Here is a 24,386-nt window from a genome sequence, read left to right as displayed (position 1 = left end):
GGGGCCCAGAGTGTGAGAGGAGTGGGGGGGCCCAGAGTGTGAGAGCAGTGGGGGCCCAGAGTGTGAGAGGAGTGGGGGGCCCAAAGTGTGAGAGGAGCGGGGGGCCCAGAGTGTGAGAGAAGCGGGGGGCCAAGAGTGTGAGAGAAGCAGAGGGCCCAGAGGGTGAGAGGAGTGGTGGGGCCCAGAGTGTGAGAGGAGTGGGGGGCCCAGAGTGTGAGAGGAGCGGGGGGCCCAGAGTGTGAGAGAAGCGGGGGGCCCAGAGTGTGAGAGAAGCAGGGGGCCCAGAGGGTTAGAGGAGTGGGGGGGCCCAGAGTGTGAGAGGAGTGGGGGGCCCAGAGTGTGAGAGGAGCGGGGGACCCAGAGTGTGAGAGGAGTGGGGGGCCCAGAGTGTGAGAGGAGCGGGGGGCCCAGAGTGTGAGAGAAGCGGGGGGCCCAGAGTGTGAGAGAAGCAGGGGGCCCAGAGGGTGAGAGAAGTGGGGGGGCCCAGAGTGTGAGAGGAGTGGGGGCCCAGAGTGTGAGAGGAGTGGGGGGGCCCAGAGTGTGAAAGGAGCGGGGGGCCCAGAGTGTGAGAGGAGTGGGGGGCTCAGAGTGTGAGAGGAGCGGGGGCCCCAGAGTGTGAGAGAAGCGGGGGGGCCCAGAGTGTGAGAGAAGCGGGGGGCCCAGAGTGTGAGAGGAGCGGGGGGCCCAGAGTGTGAGAGGAGTGGGGGCTCAGAGTGTGAGAGGAGCGGGGGGCCCAGAGTGTGAGAGAAGCGGGGGGCCCAGAGTGTGAGAGAAGCAGGGGGCCCAGAGGGTGAGAGGAGTGGGGGGGGCCCAGAGTGTGAGTGGAGTGGGGGGGGGGCCAGAGTGTGAGAGGAGTGGGGGGACCCAGAGTGTGAGAGGAGTGGGGGGGGGCCCAGAGTGTGAGAGGAGTGGGGGGGCCCAGAGTGTGAGAGGAGCTGGGGGGCCCAGAGTGTGAGAGAAGTGGGGGGGCTCAGAGTGTGAGAGAAGCAGGGGGACCAGAGGGTGAGAGGAGTGGGGAGCCCAGAGTGTGAGAGGAGCGGGGGACCCAGAGTGTGAGAGGATTGGGGGGGCCCAGAGTGTGAAAGGAGCGGGGGCCCAGAGTGTGAGAGGAGTGGGGGGGCCCAGAGTGTGAGAGAAGTGGGGGGCCCAGAGTGTGAGAGGAGCGGGGGGCCCAGAGTGTGAGAGGAGCGGGAGGCCCAGAGTGTGAGAGAAGCAGGGGGCCCAGAGTGTGAGAGAAGCGGGGGGGCCCAGAGTGTGAGAGAAGCGGGGGGCCCAGAGTGTGAGAGAAGCAGGGGGCCCAGACGGTGAGAGGAGTGGGGGGTCCAGAATGTGAGGGGAGTGGGGGGGGGGCCAGAGTGTGAGGGGAGTGGGGGGGGGCCAGAGTGTGAGAGGAGTGGGGGGACCCAGAGTGTGAGAGGAGTGGGGGGGCTCAGAGTGTGAGAGGAGCGGGGGGGCCCAGAGTGTGAGAGGAGTGGGGGGGGGCCCAGAGTGTGAGAGGAGTGGGGGGACCCAGAGTGTGAGAGGAGTGGGGGGGGCCCAGAGTGTGAGAGGAGTGGGGGGGCTCAGAGTGTGACAGGAGTGGGGGGCCCAGAGTGTGAGAGGAGCTGGGGGGCCCAGAGTGTGAGAGAAGTGGGGGGGCTCAGAGTGTGAGAGGAGTGGGGGGGCCCAGAGTGTGAGAGGAGCAGGGGGCCCAGAGGGTGAGAGGAATGGGGAGCCCAGAGTGTGAGAGAAGCGGGGGGGCCCAGAGTGTGAGAGGAGTGGGGGGGGGCCCAGAGTGTGAGAGGAGTGGGGGGGGGGGCCCAGAGTGGGAGAGGAGTAGGGGGCCCAGAGTGTGAGAGGAGTGGGGGGGCCCAGAGTGTGAGAGGAGTGGGGGGGCTCAGAGTGTGAGAGGAGTGGGGGGGGGCCCAGAGTGTGAGGGGAGTGGGGGGCCCAGAGTGTGAGGAGTGGGAGGCCCAGAGTGTGAGAGAAGCGGGGGGCCCTGAGTGTGAGAGGAGTGGGGGGCCCTGAGTGTGAGAGGAGTGGGGGGTCCAGAGTGTGAGGAGCAGGGGGCCCAGAGTGTGAGAGGAGTGGGGGGCCCAGAGTGTGAGAGGAGTGGGGGGCCCTGAGTGTGAGGAGCAGGGGGCCCAGAGTGTGAGAGGAGTGGGGGGGCCCAGAGTGTGAGAGGAGTGGGGGGCCCAGAGGGTGTGAGGAGTGGGGGGCCCCGAGTGTGAGAGGAGTGGGGGGCCCAGAGTGTGAGAGGAGTGGGGGGCCCCGAGTGTGAGGAGTGGGGGGTTCAGAGTGTGAGGAGCAGGGGGCCCAGAGTGTGAGAGGAGTGGGGGGCCCAGAGTGTGAGAGGAGTGGGGGGCCCAGAGTGTGAGAGGAGTGGGGGCCCAGAGTGTGAGAGGAGTGGGGGGCCCAGAGTGTGAGAGGAGTGGGGGGCCCAGAGTGTGAGAGGAGTGGGGGGCCCAGAGTGTGAGAGGAGTGGGGGGCCCAGAGTGTGAGAGGAGCGGGGGCCCAGAGTGTGAGAGGAGTGGGGGGGGGGCCCAGAGTGTGAGAGGAGTGGGGGGCCCAGAGTGTGAGAGGAGTGGGGGGCCCAGAGTGTGAGAGGAGTGGGGGGCCCAGAGTGTGAGAGGAGCGGGGGCCCAGAGTGTGAGAGGAGTGGGGGCCCAGAGTGTGAGAGGAGTGGGGGGCCCAGAGTGTGAGAGGAGTGGGGGGGGGGCCCAGAGTGTGAGAGGAGTGGGGGGCCCAGAGTGTGAGAGGAGTGGGGGGCCCAGAGTGTGAGAGGAGCGGGGGCCCAGAGTGTGAGAGGAGTGGGGGGGGGGCCCAGAGTGTGAGAGGAGTGGGGGGCCCAGAGTGTGAAAGGAGTGGGGGGGGGGGGCCCAGAGTGTGAGAGGAGCAGGGGGCCCAGAGTGTGAGAGGAGCGGGGGCCCAGAGTGTGAGAGGAGAGGGGGGGGGGCCCAGAGTGTGAGAGCAGCGGGGGCCCAGAGTGTGAGAGGAGTGGGGGGCCCAGAGTGTGAGAGGAGCGGGGGCCCAGAGTGTGAGAGGAGTGGGGGCCCAGAGTGTGAGAGGAGTGGGGGCCCAAAGTGTGAGAGGAGTGGGGCCCAGAGTGTGAGAGGAGTGGGGGGCCCAGAGTGTGAGAGGAGTGGGGGCCCAGAGTGTGAGAGGAGTGGGGGGCCCAGAGTGTGAGAGGAGTGGGGGGCCCAGAGTGTGAGAGGAGTGGGGGGGGGGGGCCCAGAGTGTGAGAGGAGTGGGGGGGGGGCCCAGAGTGTGAGAGGAGTGGGGGGGGGGGCCCAGAGTGTGAGAGGAGTGGGGGGCCCAGAGTGTGAGAGGAGTGGGGGCCCAGAGTGTGAGAGGAGTGGGGGGCCCAGAGTGTGAGAGGAGTGGGGGGGGGGGCCCAGAGTGTGAGAGGAGTGGGGGGGGGGGCCCAGAGTGTGAGAGGAGTGGGGGGCCCAGAGTGTGAGAGGAGTGGGGGGCCCAGAGTGTGAGGAGCGGGGGCCCAGAGTGTGAGAGGAGTGGGGGGCCCAGAGTGTGAGAGGAGCGGGGGCCCAGAGTGTGAGAGGAGTGGGGGGCCCAGAGTGTGAGAGGAGTGGGGGGCCCAGATTGTGAGAGGAGTGGGGGCCCAGAGTGTGAGAGGAGTGGGGGGCCCAGAGTGTGAGAGGAGTGGGGGCCCAGAGTGTGAGAGGAGTGGGGGGGCCCAGAGTGTGAGAGGAGTGGGGGGCCCAGAGTGTGAGAGGAGTGGGGGCCCAGAGTGTGAGAGGAGTGGGGGGCCCAGAGTGTGAGAGGAGTGGGGCGGGGGGTCCAGAGTGTGAGGAGTGGGGGGCCCAGAGTGTGAGAGGAGTGGGGGGGCCCAGAGTGTGAGAGGAGTGGGGGGCCCAGAGTGTGAGAGGAGTGGGGGGGGGGCCCAGAGTGTGAGAGGAGTGGGGGGCCCAGAGTGTGAGAGGAGTGGGGGGCCCAGAGTGTGAGAGGAGTGGGGGGCCCAGAGTGTGAGAGGAGTGGGGGGCCCAGAGTGTGAGAGGAGTGGGGGGCCCAGAGTGTGAGAGGAGTGGGGGGCCCAGAGTGTGAGAGGAGTGGGGGGCCCAGAGGGTGTGAGGAGTGGGGGGCTCAGAGGGTGTGAGGAGTGGGGGGCTCAGAGTGTGAGAGCGGTGGGGGCCCTTCACATTGAGGGATGTGTGGAATGTGGGGCCCCGGGTGCCGGCACATCAGTGGGGACCACCGTTTACCCACCGTCCCCCAGGAACAGGATCAGGTTTCGGGCCGTGTTCAGATTCAGCTTCTGCAGCCGCAGTGCTTCCTCCAGGGTCTGACGCCCGAGGTCTCTCCAGTATTGCGGCTCCTTCTCCACATCTGCGACAAGAAGAGCAGTCAGAGGGACAAGAGGTCACATGGACACAAGTCACAGCCAATCCCCGCACAGTCACCACCCGACATACAACAGCAGCACAGAGGAGCTGAAGAGACATTCTCTGTGTGCAGCACCCCAGAGCCCCCCGATAATCCCCCGACCTCCAGGAGGTCAGCTCTAATGCTCCTGTCACATCCAGAGCTGCACCGACAATTCTGTGGCTTTTCTGTTAACTTTCCGACTGCTCAGATTCCAATGCTGCCGCTGCAGGTTCAGTGTCTGTAAGCACGAAGCAATAGTGATAGCAGCTCTGGATGTGACTGGAGGATAATAAGACACAATGTAACAGCAGAATAGTGAGTGCAGCTCTGGAGGTGACCGGAGGATAAGACATGATGTAACAGCAGAATAGTGAGTGCAGCTCTGGAGGTGATTGGAGGATAAGACACAATGTAACAGCAGAATAGTGACTGCAGCTCTGGAGGTGACTGGAGGATAATACATGATGTAACAGCAGAATAGTGACTGCAGCTCTGGAGGTGACTGGAGGATAATACATGATGTAACAGCAGAATAGTGAGTGCAGCTCTGGAGGTGACAGGAGGATAACACACGATGTAACAGCAGAATAGTGAGTGCAGCTCTGGAAGTGACTGGAGGATAAGACACGATGTAACAGCAGAATAGTGAGTGCAGCTCTGGAGGTGACTGGAGGATAAGACACGATGTAACAGCAGGATAGTGAGTGCAGCTCTGGAGGTGACAGGAGGATAACACACGATGTAACAGCAGAATAGTGAGTGCAGCTCTGGAAGTGACTGGAGGATAAGACACTGCAACAGCAGAATAGTGAGTGCAGCTCTGGAGGTGACAGGAGGATAACACACGATGTAACAGCAGAATAGTGACTGCAGCTCTGGAGGTGACTGGAGGATAAGACATGATGTAACAGCAGAATAGTGACCGCAGTTCTGGAGGTGACTGGAGAATAGCACACGATGTAACAGCAGAATAGTGAGTGCAGCTCTGGAGGTGACCGGAGGATAAGACACGATGTAACAGCAGAATAGTGAGTGCAGCTCTGGAGGTGACTGGAGGATAAGAGAGGATGTAACAGCAGAATAGTGACTGCAGCTCTGGAGGTGACTGGAGAATAGCACACAATGTAACAGCAGAATAGTGACTGCAGCTCTGGAGGTGACTGGAGGATAAGACACGATGAAACAGCAGAATAGTGAGTGCAGCTCTGGAGGTGACTGGAGAATAGCACACGATGTAACAGCAGAATAGTGAGTGCAGCTCTGGAGGTGACCGGAGGATAAGACACGATGTAACAGCAGAATAGTGACTGCAGCTCTGGAGGTGACTGGAGAATAGCACACGATGTAATAGTAGAATAGTGAGTGCAGCTCTGGAGGTGACTGGAGGATAAGACACAATGTAACAGCAGAATAGTGAGTGCAGCTCTGGAGGTGACTGGAGAATAGCACACGATGTAACAGCAGAATAGTGAGTGCAGCTCTGGAGGTGACCGGAGGATAAGACACGATGTAACAGCAGAATAGTGAGTGCAGCTCTGGAGGTAACTGGAGGATAAGACAGGATGTAACAGCAGAATAGTGACTGCAGCTCTGGAGGTGACTGGAGAATAGCACACGATGTAACAGCAGAATAGTGAGTGCAGCTCTGGAGGTGACCGGAGGATAAGACACGATGTAACAGCAGAATAGTGACTGCAGCTCTGGAGGTGACTGGAGAATAGCACACGATGTAACAGTAGAATAGTGAGTGCAGCTCTGGAGGTGACTGGAGGATAAGACACAATGTAACAGCAGAATAGTGAGTGCAGCTCTGGAGGTGACTGGAGAATAGCACACGATGTAACAGCAGAATAGTGAGTGCAGCTCTGGAGGTGACCGGAGGATAAGACACGATGTAACAGCAGAATAGTGAGTGCAGCTCTGGAGGTGACTGGAGGATAAGACAGGATGTAACAGCAGAATAGTGACTGCAGCTCTGGAGGTGACTGGAGAATAGCACACGATGTAACAGCAGAATAGTGAGTGCAGCTCTGGAGGTGACCGGAGGATAAGACACGATGTAACAGCAGAATAGTGACCGCAGCTCTGGAGGATGAGACACAATGTAACAGCAGAATATTGAGTGCAGCTCTGGAGGTGACTGGAGGATAAGACAGGATGTAACAGCAGAATAGTGACTGCAGCTCTGGAGGTGACTGGAGAATAGCACACGATGTAACAGCAGAATAGTGAGTGCAGCTCTGGAGGTGACAGGAGGATAACACACGATGTAACAGCAGAATAGTGACTGCAGATCTGGAGGTGACTGGAGAATAGCACACGATGTAACAGTAGAATAGTGAGTGCAGCTCTGGAGGTGACTGGAGGATAAGACAATGTAACAGCAGTATAGTGACTGCAGCTCTGGAGGTGACTAGAGGATAGCACACGATGTAACAGCAGAATAGTGACCGCAGCTCTGGAGGTGACCGGAGGATAAGACACGATGTAACAGCAGAATAGTGAGTGCAGCTCGGGAGGTGACCGGAGGATAAGACACGATGTAACAGCAGAATAGTGAGTGCAGCTCTGGAGGTGACTGGAGGATAGCACATGATGTAACAGCAGACTAGTGAGTGCAGCTCTGGGGTTGACCGGAGGATAAAACACAATGTTACAGCAGCATAGAAAGTGCTGCTCTGAAGGTGACTGGAGGATAAGACATGATGTAACAGCAGAATAGTGAGTGCAGCTCTGGAGGTGACTGGAGGATAAGACATGATATAATAGCAGAATAGTGAGTGCAGCTCTGGAGGTGACTGGAAGATAAGACATGATATAACAGCAGAATAGTGAGTGCAGCTCTGGAGGTGACTGGAGAATAAGACACGCTGTAACAGCAGAATAGTGACAGCAGCTCTGGAGGTGACTGGAGGATAAGACATGATGTAACAGCAGAATAGTGACTGCAGCTCTGGAGGTGACTGGTGGATAAGACATGATGTAACAGCAGAATAGTGACTGCAGCTCTGGAGGATAAGACATGATGTAACAGTAGAATAGTGAGTGCAGCTCCGGAGGTGACTGGAGGATAAGACACATTGTAACAGCAGAATAGTGACTGCAGCTCTGGAGGTGACTGGAGGATAGCACACGATGTAACAGCAGAATAGTGACCGCAGCTCTGGAGGTGACCGGAGGATAAGACACGATGTAACAGCAGAATAGTGAGTGCAGCTCTGGAGGTGACCGGAGGATAAGACACGATGTAACAGCAGAATAGTGAGTGCAGCTCTGGCGTTGACCGGAGGATAAAACACAATGTTAAAGCAGAATAGTGATGGCAGCTCTAGAGGTGACTGGAGGATAACACACAATGTAATAGCAGAATAGTGAGTGCAGCTCTGAAGGTGACTGGAGGATAAGACATGATGTAACAGCAGAATAGTGAGTGCAGCTCTGGAAGTGACTGGAGCATAAGACACAATGCAACAGCAGAATAGTGAGTGCAGCTCTGAAGGTGACTGGAGGATAAGACATGATGTAACAGCAGAATAGTGAGTGCAGCTCTGGAGGTGACTGGAGGATAAGACATGATGTAACAGCAGAATAGTGAGAGCAGCTCTGGAGGTGACTGGAGAATAAGACACGATGTAACAGCAGAATAGTGACTGCAGCTCTGGAGGTGACTGGTGGATAAGACATGATGTAACAGCAGAATAGTGACTGCAGCTCTGGAGGTGACTGGAGGATAAGACATGATGTAACAGCAGAATAGTGAGTGCAGCCCTGGAGGTGACTGGAGTATAAGACACGATGTAACAGCAGAATAGTGAGTGCAGCTCTGGAGGTGACTGGAGGATAAGACATGATGTAACAGTAGAATAGTGAGTGCAGCTCTGGAGGCGACTGGAGGATAAGACACGATGTAACAGCAGAATAGTGACTGCAGCTCTGGAGGTGACTGGAGGCTAAGACACGATGTAACAGCAGAATAGTGACCGCAGCTCTGGAGGTGACCGGAGGATAAGACACAATGTAACAGCAGAATAGTGACTGCAGCTCTGGAGGTGACCGGAGGATAAGACACAATGTAACAGCAGAATAGTGACTGCAGCTCTGGAGGTGACTGGAGGATAAGACATGATGTAAGAGCAGAATAGTGACTGCAGCTCTGGAGGTGACTGGAGGATAAGATACGATGTAACAGCAGAATAGTGACTGCAGCTCTGGAGGTGACTGGAGGATAAGATACGATGTAACAGCATAATAGTGACTGCAGCTCTGGAGGTGACTGGAGGATAATACATGATGTAACTGCAGAATAGTAACTGCAACTCTGGAGGTGACCGGAGGATAAGACACGATGTAACAGCAGAATAGTGACTGCAGCTCTGGAGGTGACTGGAGGATAAGACACGGTGTAACAGCAGAATAGTGAGTGCAGCTCTGGAGGTGACTGGAGGATAAGACCTGATGTAACAGCAGAATAGAGACTGCAGCTCTGGAGGTGACTGGAGGATGAGACACGATGTAACAGCAGAATAGTGACGGCAGCTCTGGAGGTGACTGGAGGATAGCACATGATATAACAACAGAATAGCGAGTGCAGCTCTGAGGTTGACCGGAGGATAAAACACAATGTTACAGCAGAATAGTAAGTGCAGCTCTGAAGGTGACTGGAGGATAAGACATGATGTAACAGCAGAATAGTGACTGCAGCTCTGGAGATGACTGGAGGATAATACACAATGTAACAGCAGAATAGTGACTGCAGCTCTGGAGGTGATTGAAGGATAAGACATGATGTAACAGCAGAATAGTGAGTGCAGCTCTCGAGGTGACTGGAGGATAAGACCTGATGTAAGAGCAGAATAGTGACTGCAGCTCTGGAGGTGACTGGAGGATAAGACCTGATGTAACAGCAGAATAGTGACTGCAGCTCTGGAGGTGACTGGAGGATAAGACACAATGTAACAGCTGGATAGTGACTGCAACTCTGGAGGTGACTGGAGGATAAGACACAATGTAACAGCAGAATAGTGAGTGCAGCTCTGGAGGTGACTGGAGGATAAGACACGATGTAACAGCAGAATAGTGAGTGCAGCTCTGGAGGTGACTGGAGGATAAGACACGATGTAACAGCAGAATAGAGACTGCAGCTCTGGAGGTGACTGGAGGATGAGACACGATGTAACAGCAGAATAGTGACGGCAGCTCTGGAGGTGACTGGAGGATGAGACATGATGTAACAGCAGAATAGTGACTGCAGCTCTGGAGGTGACTGGAGGATGAGACATGATGTAACAGCAGAATAGTGAGTGCAGCTCTGGAGGTGACTGGAGGATGAGACACGATGTAAAAGCAGAATAGTGAGTGCAGCTCTGGAGGTGACTGGAGGATAAGACACGATGTAACAGCAGAATAGTGAGTGCAGCTCTGGAGGTGACTGGTGGATAAGACACAATATAACAGTAGAATAGTGACTGCAGCTCTGGAGGTGACCGGAGGATAAGACACGATGTAACAGCAGAATACTGACCGCAGCTCTGGAGGTGACCGGAGGATAAGACACAATGTAACAGCAGAATAGTGACTGCAGCTCTGGAGGTGACTGGAGGATAATACATGATGTAACAGCAGAATAGTGACTGCAGCTCTGGAGGTGACCGGAGGATAAGACACAATGTAATAGCAGAATAGTGACTGCAGCTCTGGAGGTGACTGGAGGATAAGACATGATGTAAGAGCAGAATAGTGACTGCAGCTCTGGAGGTGACTGGAGGATAAGATACGATGCAACAGCAGAATAGTAACTGCAGCTCTGGAGGTGACTGGAGGATAAGATACGATGTAACAGCAGAATAGTGAGTGCAGCTCTGGAGGTGACTGGAGGATAAGACATGATGTAACAACAGAATAGCGAGTGCAGCTCTGGGGTTGACCGGAGGATAAAAGAAAATGTTACAGCAGAATAGTAAGTGCAGCTCTGAAGGTGACTGGAGGATAAGACATGATGTAACAGCAGAAGAGTGACTGCAGCTCTGGAGGTGACTGGAGGATAAGACATGATGTAACAGCAGAATAGTGAGTGCAGCTCTGGAGGTGACTGGAGGATAAGACATGATGTAACAACAGAATAGCGAGTGCAGCTCTGGGGTTGACCGGAGGATAAAAGAAAATGTTACAGCAGAATAGTAAGTGCAGCTCTGAAGGTGACTGGAGGATAAGACATGATGTAACAGCAGAAGAGTGACTGCAGCTCTGGAGGTGACTGGAGGATAAGACATGATGTAACAGCAGAATAGTGACTGCAGCTCTGGAGTTGACAGGAGGATAATACACAATGTAACAGCAGAATAGTGACTGCAGCTCTGGAGGTGATTGGAGGATAAGACACAATGTAACAGCAGAATAGTGAGTGCAGCTCTGGAGGTGACTGGAGGATAAGACACAATGTAACAGCAGAATAGTGAGTGCAGCTCTCGAGGTGACTGGAGGATAAGACCTGATGTAAGAGCAGAATAGTGACTGGAGCTCTGGAGGTGACTGGAGGATAAGACCTGATGTAACAGCAGAATAGTGACTACAGCTCTGGAGGATAAGACACGATGTAGCAGCAGAATAGTGACTGCAGCTCTGGAGGTGACTGGAGGATAAGACACAATATAACAGTAGAATAGTGAGTGCAGCTCTGGAGGTGACTGGAGGATAAGACACGATGTAACAGCAGAATAGTGAGTGCAGCTCTGGAGGTGACTGGAGGATAAGACCTGATGTAACAGCAGAATAGAGACTGCAGCTCTGGAGGTGACTGGAGGATGAGACATGTTGTAACAGCAGAATAGTGACGGCAGCTCAGGAGGTGACTGGAGGATGAGACATGATGTAACAGCAGAATAGTGAGTGCAGCTCTGGAGGTGACTGGAGGATGAGACACGATGTAACAGCAGAATAGTGAGTGCAGCTCTGGAGGTGACTGGAGGATGAGACATGATGTAACAGCAGAATAGTGAGTGCAGCTCTGGAGGTGACTGGAGGATGAGACACGATGTAACAGCAGAATAGTGAGTGCAGCTCTGGAGGTGACTGGTGGATAAGACACGATATAACAGTAGAATAGTGACTGCAGCTGTGGAGGTGACTGGAGGATGAGACATGATGTAACAGCAGAATAGTGACTGCAGCTCTGGAGGTGACTGGAGGATAGCACACGATGTAACAGCAGAATAGTGACTGCAGTTCTGGAGGTGACTGGAGGATAAGACATGATGTAACAGCAGAATAGTGATTGCAGCTCTGGAGGTGACTGGAGGATAAGACACGATGTAACAGCAGAATAGTGACTGCAGCTCTGGAGGTGACTGGAGGATGAGACATGATGTAACAGCAGAATAGTGAGTGCAGCTCTGGAGGTGACTGGAGGATAAGACACGATGTAACAGCAGAATAGTGACTGCAGCTCTGGAAGTGACTGGAGGATGAGACATGATGTAACAGCAGAATAGTGAGTGCAGCTCTGGAGGTGACTGGAGGATAAGACACGATGTAACAGCAGAATAATGACTGCAGCTCTGGAGAAGACTGGAGGATAAGACACGATGTAACAGCAGAAAAGTGAGTGCAGCTCTGGAGGTGACTGGAGAATAAGACACGATGTAACAGCAGAATAGTGACTGCAGCTCTGGAAGTGACTGGAGGATAAGACACAATGTAATAGCAGAATAGTGAGTGCAGCTCTGGAGGATACGACAGGATGTAACAGCAGAATAGTGAGTGCAGCTCTGGAGGTGACTGGAGGATAAGACACGATGTAACAGCAGCATAATGACTGCAGCTCTGGAGGTGACTGGAGGATAAGACATGATGTAACAGCAGAATAGTGAGTGCAGCTCTGAAGGTGACTGGAGGATAAGACCTGATGCAACAGCAGAATAGAGACTGCAGCTCTGGAGGTGACTGGAGGATAAGACACGATGTAACAGCAGAATAGTGAGTGCAGCTCTGGAGGTGACTGGAGGATAAGACCTGATGTAACAGCAGAATAGAGACTGCAGCTCTGGAGGTGACTGGAGGATGAGACACGATGTAACAGCAGAATAGTGACTGCAGCTCTGGAGGATGACCGGAGGATGAGACATGATGTAACAGCAGAATAGCGACTGCAGCTCTGGAGGTGACTGGAGGAATAGACATGATGTAAAAGTAGAATAGTGAGTGCAGCTCTGGAGGTGACTGGAGGATAAGACACGATGTAACAGCAGAATAGTGAGTGCAGCTCTGGAGGTGACTGGTGGATAAGACACGATATAACAGTAGAATAGTGACTGCAGCTGTGGAGGTGACTGGAGGATGAGACATGATGTAACAGCAGAATAGTGACTGCAGCTCTGGAGGTGACTGGAGGATAGCACACGATGTAACAGCAGAATAGTGACTGCAGTTCTGGAGGTGACTGGAGGATAAGACATGATGTAACAGCAGAATAGTGATTGCAGCTCTGGAGGTGACTGGAGGATAAGACACGATGTAACAGCAGAAAAGTGAGTGCAGCTCTGGAGGTGACTGGAGGATAAGACACGATGTAACAGCAGAATAATGACTGCAGCTCTGGAGAAGACTGGAGGATAAGACACGATGTAACAGCAGAAAAGTGAGTGCAGCTCTGGAGGTGACTGGAGAATAAGACACGATGTAACAGCAGAATAGTGACTGCAGCTCTGGAAGTGACTGGAGGATAAGACACAATGTAATAGCAGAATAGTGAGTGCAGCTCTGGAGGATACGACAGGATGTAACAGCAGAATAGTGAGTGCAGCTCTGGAGGTGACTGGAGGATAAGACACGATGTAACAGCAGCATAATGACTGCAGCTCTGGAGGTGACTGGAGGATAAGACATGATGTAACAGCAGAATAGTGAGTGCAGCTCTGAAGGTGACTGGAGGATAAGACCTGATGCAACAGCAGAATAGAGACTGCAGCTCTGGAGGTGACTGGAGGATAAGACATGATGTATCAGCAGAATAGTGACTGGAGCTCTGGAGGTGACTGGAGGATAAGACACAATGTAATAGCAGAATAGTGACTGCAGCTCTGGAGGTGACTGGAGGATAAGACACAATGTAATAGCAGAATAGTGAGTGCAGCTCTGGAGGATACGACAGGATGTAACAGCAGAATAGTGAGTGCAGCTCTGGAGGTGACTGGAGGATAAGACACTATGTAACAGCAGCACAATGACTGCAGCTCTGGAGGTGACTGGAGGATAAGACATGATGTAACAGCAGAATAGTGAGTGCAGCTCTGAAGGTGACTGGAGGATAAGACCTGATGCAACAGCAGAATAGAGACTGCAGCTCTGGAGGTGACTGGAGGATAAGACATGATGTATCAGCAGAATAGTGACTGGGGCTCTGGAGGTGACTGGAGGATAAGACACAATGTAATAGCAGAATAGAGACTGCAGCTCTGGAGGTGACTGGAGGATAAGACATGATGTAACAGCAGAATAGTGACTGCAGCTCTGGAGGATAAGACACGATGTAACAGCAGAATAGTGAGTGCAGCTCTGGAGGTGACTGGAGGATAAGACACGATGTAACAGCAGAATAGTGAGTGCAGCTCTGGAGGTGACTGGAGGATAAGACCTGATGTAACAGCAGAATAGAGACTGCAGCTCTGGAGGTGACTGGAGGATGAGACACGATGTAACAGCAGAATAGTGACTGCAGCTCTGGAGGATGACCGGAGGATGAGACATGATGTAACAGCAGAATAGCGACTGCAGCTCTGGAGGTGACTGGAGGAATAGACATGATGTAAAAGTAGAATAGTGAGTGCAGCTCTGGAGGTGACTGGAGGATAAGACACGATGTAACAGCAGAATAGTGAGTGCAGCTCTGGAGGTGACTGGTGGATAAGACACGATATAACAGTAGAATAGTGACTGCAGCTGTGGAGGTGACTGGAGGATGAGACATGATGTAACAGCAGAATAGCGACTGCAGCTCTGGAGGTGACTGGAGGAATAGACATGATGTAAAAGTAGAATAGTGAGTGCAGCTCTGGAGGTGACTGGAGGATAAGACACGATGTAACAGCAGAGTAGTGAGTGCAGCTCTGGAGGTGACTGGAGGATGAGACATGATGTAACAGTAGAATAGTGAGTGCAGCTCTGGGGGTGACTGGAGGATAAGACATGATGTAACAGTAGAATAGTGAGTGCAGCTCTGGGGGTGACTGGAGGATGGCAGGATTAGTAGCAGGTGATGATATCTTGCATCGCTCACCTGGGAATGTGGCGGTCAGAGACAACCTTGCCAGCTGCAGCAGTGCTATCCACAGGAGGGCAGTCTTCATGGTGTCAGTGGGGTCTCCGGTGCCCCCTGTAGAGTTCTGCTCTGGGGGTGATGCAGGGTCGGTATCTGGTGCTGCGGGTCCAGGTGCCGTCCGCTCAGTGACTGGCGGTGATATCCGGGCGCGGATCTTGGCAGCGACGTCTATTTCTTCCTTATCTCAGTTGCATCATTAGAGCCTGAGGCTGAGAAGCCGAGAGAAGACACCCAGCGCTGACGAGCGGAGCGAGGGTGGAGGGTCACGTCTCCACCACAGCCAGGACCTCCGCCAGAGCCAGGACCTCCGCCAGAGCCAGGACCTCCACCACAGCCAAGACCACCACCACAGCCAAGACCACCACCACAGCCACGACTTCCGCCACAGCCACGACCTCCACCACAGCCACGACCTCCGCCAGAGCCAAGACCTCTGCCACAGCCAAGACCTCCACCACAGCCAAGACCTCCACCACAGCCACGTCTCCACCACAGCCAGGACCTCCACCAGAGCCAAGACCTCTGCCACAGCCAGGACCTCCGCCAGAGCCAAGACCACCACCACAACCACGGCCTCTACCACAGCCAGGACCTCTGCCACAGCCACGACCTCCACCACAGCCACGTATCCACCACAGCCAGGACCTCCGCCAGAGCCAAGACCTCTGCCACAGCCAAGACCTCCACCACAGCCACAACCTCCGCCACAGCCAAGACCTCCACCACAGCCACGACCTCCACTACAGCCAATGACCTCCACCACAGCCAGGACCTCCTCCAGAGCCAAGACCTCTGCCACAGCCAAGACCTCCACCACAGCCATGACCTCCGCCACAGCCAAGACCTCCGCCACAGCCAGGACCTCCGCCAGAGCCAAGACCTCTGCCACAGCCAAGACCTCCACCACAGCCAAGACCTCCACCACAGCCAAGACCGTCCACGACCTCCACCACAGCCACGACCTCCACCACAGCCACAACCTCCGCCAGAGCCAAGACCTCCACCACAGCCACGACCTCTGTCACAGCCAAGACCTCCACCACAGCCAAGACCTCCACCACAGCCAAGACCGTCCACGACCTCCACCACAGCCACGACCTCCACCACAGCCACAGCCTCCGCCAGAGCCAAGACCTCCACCACAGCAAAGACTGTCCACGACCTCCACCACAGCCACGACCTCCACCACAGCCACAACCTCTGCCAGAGCCAAGACCTCCACCACAGCCAAGACCTCCACCACAGCCTCGAACTCCGCCAGAGCCAAGACCACCACCACAGCCAAGACCTCCACCACAGCCACAACCTCCGCCAGAGCCAAGACCACCACCACAGCCACGACCTCCACCACAGCCACGACCTCCACCACAGCCAGGACCTCCGCCAGAGCACGGCCTCCACCACAGCCAAGACCTCCGCTACAGCCATGACCTCCCCCACAGCCAAGATCTCCACCACAGCCAAGACCACTACCACAGCCACGACCTCCACCACAGCAAAAACCACCACCACAGCCACGACCTCCACCACAGCCACGACCTCCGCTACAGCCAAGACCACCACCACAACCACGGCCTCCACCACAGCCAGGACCTCCGCCACAGCCACGACCTTCCCCACAGCCACGTCTCCACCACAGCCAGGACCTCCGCCAGAGCCAAGACCTCTGCCACAGCCAAGACCTCCACCACAGCCACAACCTCCGCCACAGCCACGACCTCCACCACAGCCACGACCTCCACCACAGCCAACGACCTCCACCACAGCCAGGACCTCCACCAGAGCCAAGACCTCTGCCACAGCCAAGACCTCCACCACAGCCACGACCTCCGCCACAGCCAAGACCTCCACCACAGCCAAGACCTACACCACAGCCAAGACCATCCACGACCTCCACCACAGCCACGACCTCCACCACAGCCACAACCTCCGCCAGATCCAAGACCTCCACCACAGCCAAGACCATCCACGACCTCCACCACAGCCACAACCTCTGCCAGAGCCAAGACCTCCACCACAGCCAAGACCTCCACTACAGCCTCGAACTCCGCCAGAGCCAAGACCACCACCACAGCCAAGACCTCCACCACAGCCACGACCTCCACCAGAGCCAAGACCACCACCACAGCCACGACCTCCACCACAGCCACGACCTCCACCACAGCCAGGACCTCCGCCAGAGCACGGCCTCCACCACAGCCAAGACCTCCGCTACAGCCATGACCTCCACCACAGCCAAGACCTCCACCACAGCCAAGACCACCACCACAGCCACGACCTCCACCACAGCAAAGCCCACCACCACAGCCACGACCTCCACCACAGCCACGACCTCTGCTACAGCCATGACCTCCACCGCAGCCAAGACCTCCGCTACAGCCACGACCTCCGCCACAGCCACGACCTCCACCACAGCCACGACCTCCGCCAGGGCACCGCCTCCACCACAGCCACGACCTCCGCCAGAGCCAAGACCTCCACCACAGCCACGACCTCCGCCAGAGCCAAGACCTCCATCACAGCCACGACCTCCACCACAGCCAAGACCTCCACCACAGCCACGTCTCCACCACAGCCAGGACCTCCGCCAGAGCCAAGACCTCCATCACAGCCAGGACCTCCGCCACAGCCACGACCTCCACCACAGCCACGTTTCCACCACAGCCAGGACCTCCACCAGAGCCAAGACCTCTGCCACAGCCAGGACCTCCGCCAGAGCCAAGACCACCACCACAACCACGGCCTCCACCACAGCCAGGACCTCCGCCACAGCCACGACCTCCACCACAGCCATGTATCCACCACAGCCAGGACCTCCGCCAGAGCCAAGACCTCTGCCACAGCCAAGACCTCCACCACAGCCACAACCTCCGCCACAGCCAAGACCTCCACCACAGCCACGACCTCCACTACAGCCAATGACCTCCACCACAGCCAGAACCTCCTCCAGAGCCAAGACCTCTGCCACAGCCAAGACCTCCACCACAGCCACGACCTCCGCCACAGCCAAGACCTCTGCCACAGCCAGGACCTCCGCCAGAGCCAAGACCTCTGCCACAGCCAAGACCTCCACCACAGCCACGACCTCCGCCACAGCCAAGACCTCCACCACAGCCAAGACCGTCCACGACCTCCACCACAGCCACGACCTCCACCACAGCCACAACCTCCGCCAGAGCCAAGACCTCCACCACAGCAAAGACCGTCCACGACCTCCACCACAGCCACGACCTCCACCACAGCCACAACCTCTGCCAGAGCCAAGACCTCCACCACAGCCAAGACCTCCACCACAGCCTCGAACTCCCCCAGAGCCAAGAACACCACCACAGCCAAGACCTACACCACAGCCACGACCTCCGCCAGAGCCAAGACCACCACCACAGCCACGACCTACACCACAGCCACGACCTCCACCACAGCCAGGACCTCCGCCAGAGCACGGCCTCCACCACAGCCAAGACCTCCGCTACAGCCATGACCTCCCCCACAGCCAAGACCTCCACCACAGCCAAGACCTCCACCACAGCCACGACCTCCACCACAGCAAAAACCACCACAACAGCCACGACCTCCACCACAGCCACGACCTCCGCTACAGCCAAGACCACCACCACAACCACGGCCTCCACCACAGCCAGGACCTCCGCCACAGCCACGTCTCCACCACAGCCAGGACCTCCGCCACAGCCAAGACCTCTGCCACAGCCAAGACCTCCACCACAGCCACGACCTCCGCCACAGCCACGACCTCCGCCACAGCCACGACCTCCACCACAGCCACGACCTCCACCACAGCCAACGACCTCCGCCACAGCCAGGACCTCCGCCAGAGCCAAGACCTCTGCCACAGCCAAGACCTCCGCCACAGCCACGACCTCCACCACAGCCAAGACCTCCACCACAGCCAAGACCTCCACCACAGCCAAGACCTACACCACAGCCAAGACCATCCACGACCTCCACCACAGCCACGACCTCCACCACAGCCACAACCTCCACCAAAGCCAAGACCTCCACCACAGCCAAGACCATCCACGACCTCCACCACAGCCACGACCTCCACCACAGCCACAACCTCTGCCAGAGCCAAGACCTCCACCACAGCCAAGACCTCCACTACAGCCTCGAACTCCGCCAGAGCCAAGACCACCACCACAGCCAAGACCTCCACCACAGCCACGACCTCCACCAGAGCCAAGACCACCACCACAGCCAAGACCTCCACCACAGCCACGACCTCCACCACAGCCAGGACCTCCGCCAGAGCACGGCCTCCACCACAGCCAAGACCTCCGCTACAGCCATGACCTCCACCACAGCCAAGACCTCCACCACAGCCAAGACCACCACCACAGCCACGACCTCCACCACAGCAAAGCCCACCACCACAGCCACGACCTCCACCACAGCCACGACCTCCGCTACAGCCATGACCTCCACCGCAGCCAAAACCTCCGCTACAGCCACGACCTCCGCCAAAGCCACGACCTCCACCACAGCCACGACCTCCGCCAGAGCCAAGACCTCCACCACAGCCACGACCTCCGCCAGGGTACCGCCTCCACCACAGCCACGACCTCCACCAGAGCCAAGACCTCCACCACAGCCACGACCTCCGCCAGAGCCAAGACCTCCATCACAGCCACGACCTCCACCACAGCCACGACCTCCACCACAGCCACGACCTCCGCCAGGGTACCGCCTCCACCACAGCCACGACCTCCACCAGAGCCAAGACCTCCACCACAGCCACGACCTCCGCCAGAGCCAAGACCTCCATCACAGCCACGACCTCCACCACAGCCACGACCTCCGCCAGAGCACGACCTCCACCACAGCTATGACCGCCCACGACGTCCACCACAGCCAACGACCTCCGCCACAGCCAACGACCTCCACCACAGCCAACGACCTCCACCACAGCCAAGAACTCCGCCAGAGCACGACCTCCACCACAGCCAACGACCTCCGCCACAGCCAACGACCTCCACCACAGCCAACAACCTCCACCACAGCCAAGAACTCCGCCAGAGCACGACCTCCACCACAGCCAACGACCTCCGCCACAGCCAACGACCTCCACCACAGCCAACGACCTCCACCACAGCCAAGAACTCCGCCAGAGCACGACCTCCGCCACAGCCATGACCGTCCACGACCTCCACGAGAGTGGAGGCTTCATCCTCTGGATGTTAAGATCTTGGCTTTCTGGCAGTGACTGGAAATGTTCAGCTTTCCAATCTCCCACTTAGGTTTCTGTTACAATGTATCAGTGCAGACGGCAGAAACCACTCATCTGTTTGTTACAATGTATCAGTGCAGGATGATACTACAGAGCATAAGATACATTGTAACAAACCTTCTGCTGTAAGGAGTGAAGACAAATAGAAATGTTATAAATGGAAAGAAAGGAAAAAAACTACAAAGATCCAAAATGAGAAAACGAGAAATAGAAGTTTGTGGCGAAAATACAAAAACTTTTAATGTTTCCAAGTAAAAAACAAAGAAGGAAGAAACACAAAGACCCCAGAGATCCGGCGACCAAGAAGAGGCAGAGAAGGGGCAAACAATGTAGAGCTGTAATGTGAACATGGACCAGAGCAAGGTGCAGTTTACTTAGAGGTAAGTAGATGTCAGGTGCGAATGGACATAAGACGCCCCGAAAGCCAAGCCAAGACTTCTCCCAGAAATACTGCTATAGTGTGAACATGCCCCTAATGGAGGAGCATACATGTAACTGACCCATGAGATGAATTCTAGTGTGAACATGTCCCTACTCGGGATATTGAGACAGTCAAGTCTGGATGAACATCGAGCTCCATGTTTAGTGTTTGCTGCAGTATAAAGTCAGTGAGGAGGACTCAGGGGTCTTATATAAAGGGGGCACAATGGTGAGAACAAGAGGCGAGCGATTTCCCAGAATTGTACATGGAGCAGAAATATTCGTGTATCCTCCTCAGTGACCATGAAAAGCTACATCACTGGTGTTTATTCACACCACAGGTTTACACAGGATGGTCCACGTGTCCAGATATCTACAGATATGGTGGACATGGAAGGTAGAGGAGAAGCAACATGTCCAGGCACAGGATGGTCCATGTGTCCAGATATCTACAGATATGGTGGATATGGAAGGTAGAGGAGAAGCAACATGTCCTGGCACAGAATGGGCGTCGTGTCCAGATATCTACAGATATGGTGGATATGGAAGGTAGAGGAGAAGCAACATGTCCTGACACAGGATGGTCCATGTGTACAGATATCTACAGATATGGTGGATATGGAAGGTAGAGGAGAAGCAACATGTCCTGACACAGGATGGGCCACGAGTCCAGATATCTACAGATATGGTGGATATGGGAGGTAGAGGAGAAGCAACATGTCCTGACACAGGATGGGCCACGAATCCAGATATCTACAGATATGGTGGATATGGGAGGTAGAGGAGAAGCAACATGTCCTGGCACAGGATGGTCCATGTGTCCAGATATCTACAGATATGGTGGATATGGGAGGTAGAGGAGAAGCAACATGTCCTGGCACAGGATGGTCCATGTGTCCAGATATCTACAGATATGGTGGATATGGAAGGTAGAGGAGAAGCAACATGTCCTGACACAGGATGGGCCACGAGTCCAGATATCTACAGATATGGTGGATATGGGAGGTAGAGGAGAAGCAACATGTCCTGGCACAGGATGGTCCATGTGTCCAGATATCTACAGATATGGTGGATATGGGAGGTAGAGGAGAAGCAACATGTCCTGGCACAGGATGGTCCATGTGTCCAGATATCTACAGATATGGTGGATATGGAAGGTAGAGGAGAAGCAACATGTCCTGACACAGGATGGGCCACGAGTCCAGATATCTACAGATATGGTGGATATGGAAGGTAGAGGAGAAGCAACATGTCCTGACACAGGATGGGCCACGAGTCCAGATATCTACAGATATGGGGGATATGGAAGGTAGAGGAGAAGCAACATGTACTGACACAGAATGGTCCACATGTACAGATATCTACAGATATGGTGGATATGGAAGGTAGAGGAGAAACAACATGTCCTGGCACAGAATGGGCCACGAGTCCAGATATCTACAGATATGGTGGATATGGGAGGTAGAGGAGAAACAACATGTCCTGACACAGAATGGTCCACGTGTACAGATATCTACAGATATGGTGGATATGGAAGGTAGAGGAGAAACAACATGTCCTGCCACAGAATGGTCCACATGTCCAGATATCTACAGATATGGTGGATATGGGAGGTAGAGGAGAAACAACATGTCCTGGCACAGAATGGTCCATGTGTCCAGATATCTACAGATATGGTGGATATGGGAGGTAGAGGAGAAACAACATGTCCTGGCACAGAATGGTCCACATGTCCAGATATCTACAGATATGGTGGATATGGAAGGTAGAGGAGAAACAACATGTCCTGGCACAGAATGGGCCACGAGTCCAGATATCTTCAGATATGGTGGATATGGGAGGTAGAGGAGAAACAACATGTCCTGGCACAGAATGGTCCATGTGTCCAGATATCTACTGATATGGGGGATATGGAAGGTAGAGGAGTAACAACATGTCCTGGCACAGAATGGGCGTCGTGTCCAGATATCTACAGATATGGTGGATATGGGAGGTAGAGGAGAAACAACATGTCCTGGCACAGAATGGTCCATGTGTCCAGATATCTACAGATATGGGGGATATGGAAGGTAGAGGAGAAACAACATGTCCTGGCACAGAATGGGCGTCGTGTCCAGATATCTACAGATATGGTGGATATGGGAGGTAGAGGAGAAACAACATGTCCTGGCACAGAATGGTCCACGTGTCCAGATATCTACAGATATGGGGGATATGGAAGGTAGAGGAGAAACAACATGTCCTGGCACAGAATGGGCGTCGTGTCCAGATATCTACAGATATGGTGGATATGGAAGGTAGAGGAGAAGCAACATGTCCTGACACAGGATGGGCCACGAGTCCAGATATCTACAGATATGGTGGATATGGAAGGTAGAGGAGAAGCAACATGTCCTGGCACAGGATGGTCCATGTGTCCAGATATCTACAGATATGGTGGATATGGGAGGTAGAGGAGAAGCAACATGTCCTGGCACAGGATGGTCCATGTGTCCAGATATCTACAGATATGGTGGATATGGAAGGTAGAGGAGAAGCAACATGTCCTGACACAGGATGGGCCACGAGTCCAGATATCTACAGATATGGTGGATATGGAAGGTAGAGGAGAAGCAACATGTCCTGACACAGGATGGGCCACGAGTCCAGATATCTACAGATATGGGGGATATGGAAGGTAGAGGAGAAGCAACATGTCCTGACACAGAATGGTCCACATGTACAGATATCTACAGATATGGTGGATATGGAAGGTAGAGGAGAAACAACATGTCCTGGTACAGAATGGGCCACGAGTCCAGATATCTACAGATATGGTGGGTATGGGAGGTAGAGGAGAAACAACATGTCCTGACACAGAATGGTCCACGTGTACAGATATCTACAGATATGGTGGATATGGAAGGTAGAGGAGAAACAACATGTCCTGCCACAGAATGGTCCACATGTCCAGATATCTACAGATATGGTGGATATGGGAGGTAGAGGAGAAACAACATGTCCTGGCACAGAATGGTCCATGTGTCCAGATATCTACAGATATGGTGGATATGGGAGGTAGAGGAGAAACAACATGTCCTGGCACAGAATGGTCCACATGTCCAGATATCTACAGATATGGTGGATATGGAAGGTAGAGGAGAAACAACATGTCCTGGCACAGAATGGGCCACGAGTCCAGATATCTACAGATATGGTGGATATGGGAGGTAGAGGAGAAACAACATGTCCTGGCACAGAATGGTCCATGTGTCCAGATATCTACTGATATGGGGGATATGGAAGGTAGAGGAGTAACAACATGTCCTGGCACAGAATGGGCGTCGTGTCCAGATATCTACAGATATGGTGGATATGGGAGGTAGAGGAGAAACAACATGTCCTGGCACAGAATGGTCCATGTGTCCAGATATCTACAGAGATGGGGGATATGGAAGGTAGAGGAGAAACAACATGTCCTGGCACAGAATGGGCGTCGTGTCCAGATATCTACAGATATGGTGGATATGGGAGGTAGAGGAGAAACAACATGTCCTGGCACAGAAGGTTCCACGTGTCCAGATATCTACAGATATGGGGGATATGGAAGGTAGAGGAGAAACAACATGTCCTGGCACAGGATGGTCCATGTGTCCAGATATCTACAGATATGGTGGATATGGAAGGTGGAGGAGAAACAACATGTCCTGGCACAGGATGGTCCACGTGTCCAGATATCTACAGATATGGTGGATATGGGAGGTAGAGGAGGAAACATGTCCTGGCACAGAATGGTCCATGTGTCCAGATATCTACAGATATGGTGGATATGGAAGGTAGAGGAGAAGCAAAATGTCCTGGCACAGAATGGTCCACGTGTACAGATATCTACAGATATGGTGGATATGGGAGGTAGAGGAGAAACAACATGTCCTGGCACAGAATGGTCCACATGTACAGATATCTACAGATATGGTGGATATGGGAGGTAGAGGAGAAGCAACATGTCCTGGCACAGAATGGTCCACGTGTACAGATATCTACAGATATGGTAGATATGGAAGGTAG

General features: G+C 54.7%; 1 protein-coding gene across 1 annotated transcript in view; it reads right to left on the bottom strand.

The window, feature by feature from the left end:
- Positions 1-14,856, bottom strand: part of LOC141172170 (alkaline phosphatase-like) — a 104,061-nt gene extending 89,205 nt beyond the window's left edge. Inside the window, exons 1-2 of the mRNA XM_073656086.1 lie at positions 14,633-14,856; positions 4,204-4,323 (exon numbers count right to left, since the gene is read on the bottom strand). Of these exons, the coding sequence (XP_073512187.1) occupies positions 4,204-4,323; positions 14,633-14,702 (190 nt within the window). The 5' untranslated portion in view covers positions 14,703-14,856. The remainder of the gene's footprint in view (positions 1-4,203; positions 4,324-14,632) is intronic.
- Between the last annotated feature and the right edge of the window lie 9,530 nt (positions 14,857-24,386).

Source organism: Phyllobates terribilis, unplaced genomic scaffold (genome assembly GCF_046119375.1).
Source record: "Phyllobates terribilis strain yellow unplaced genomic scaffold, ASM4611937v1 Scaffold_12__6_contigs__length_324123572, whole genome shotgun sequence".
Lineage (NCBI taxonomy): Eukaryota > Metazoa > Chordata > Amphibia > Anura > Dendrobatidae > Phyllobates > Phyllobates terribilis.
The sequence above is the reverse complement of the archived record's forward strand: the minus strand, read 5'-3'. Positions and strand labels throughout refer to the sequence as shown.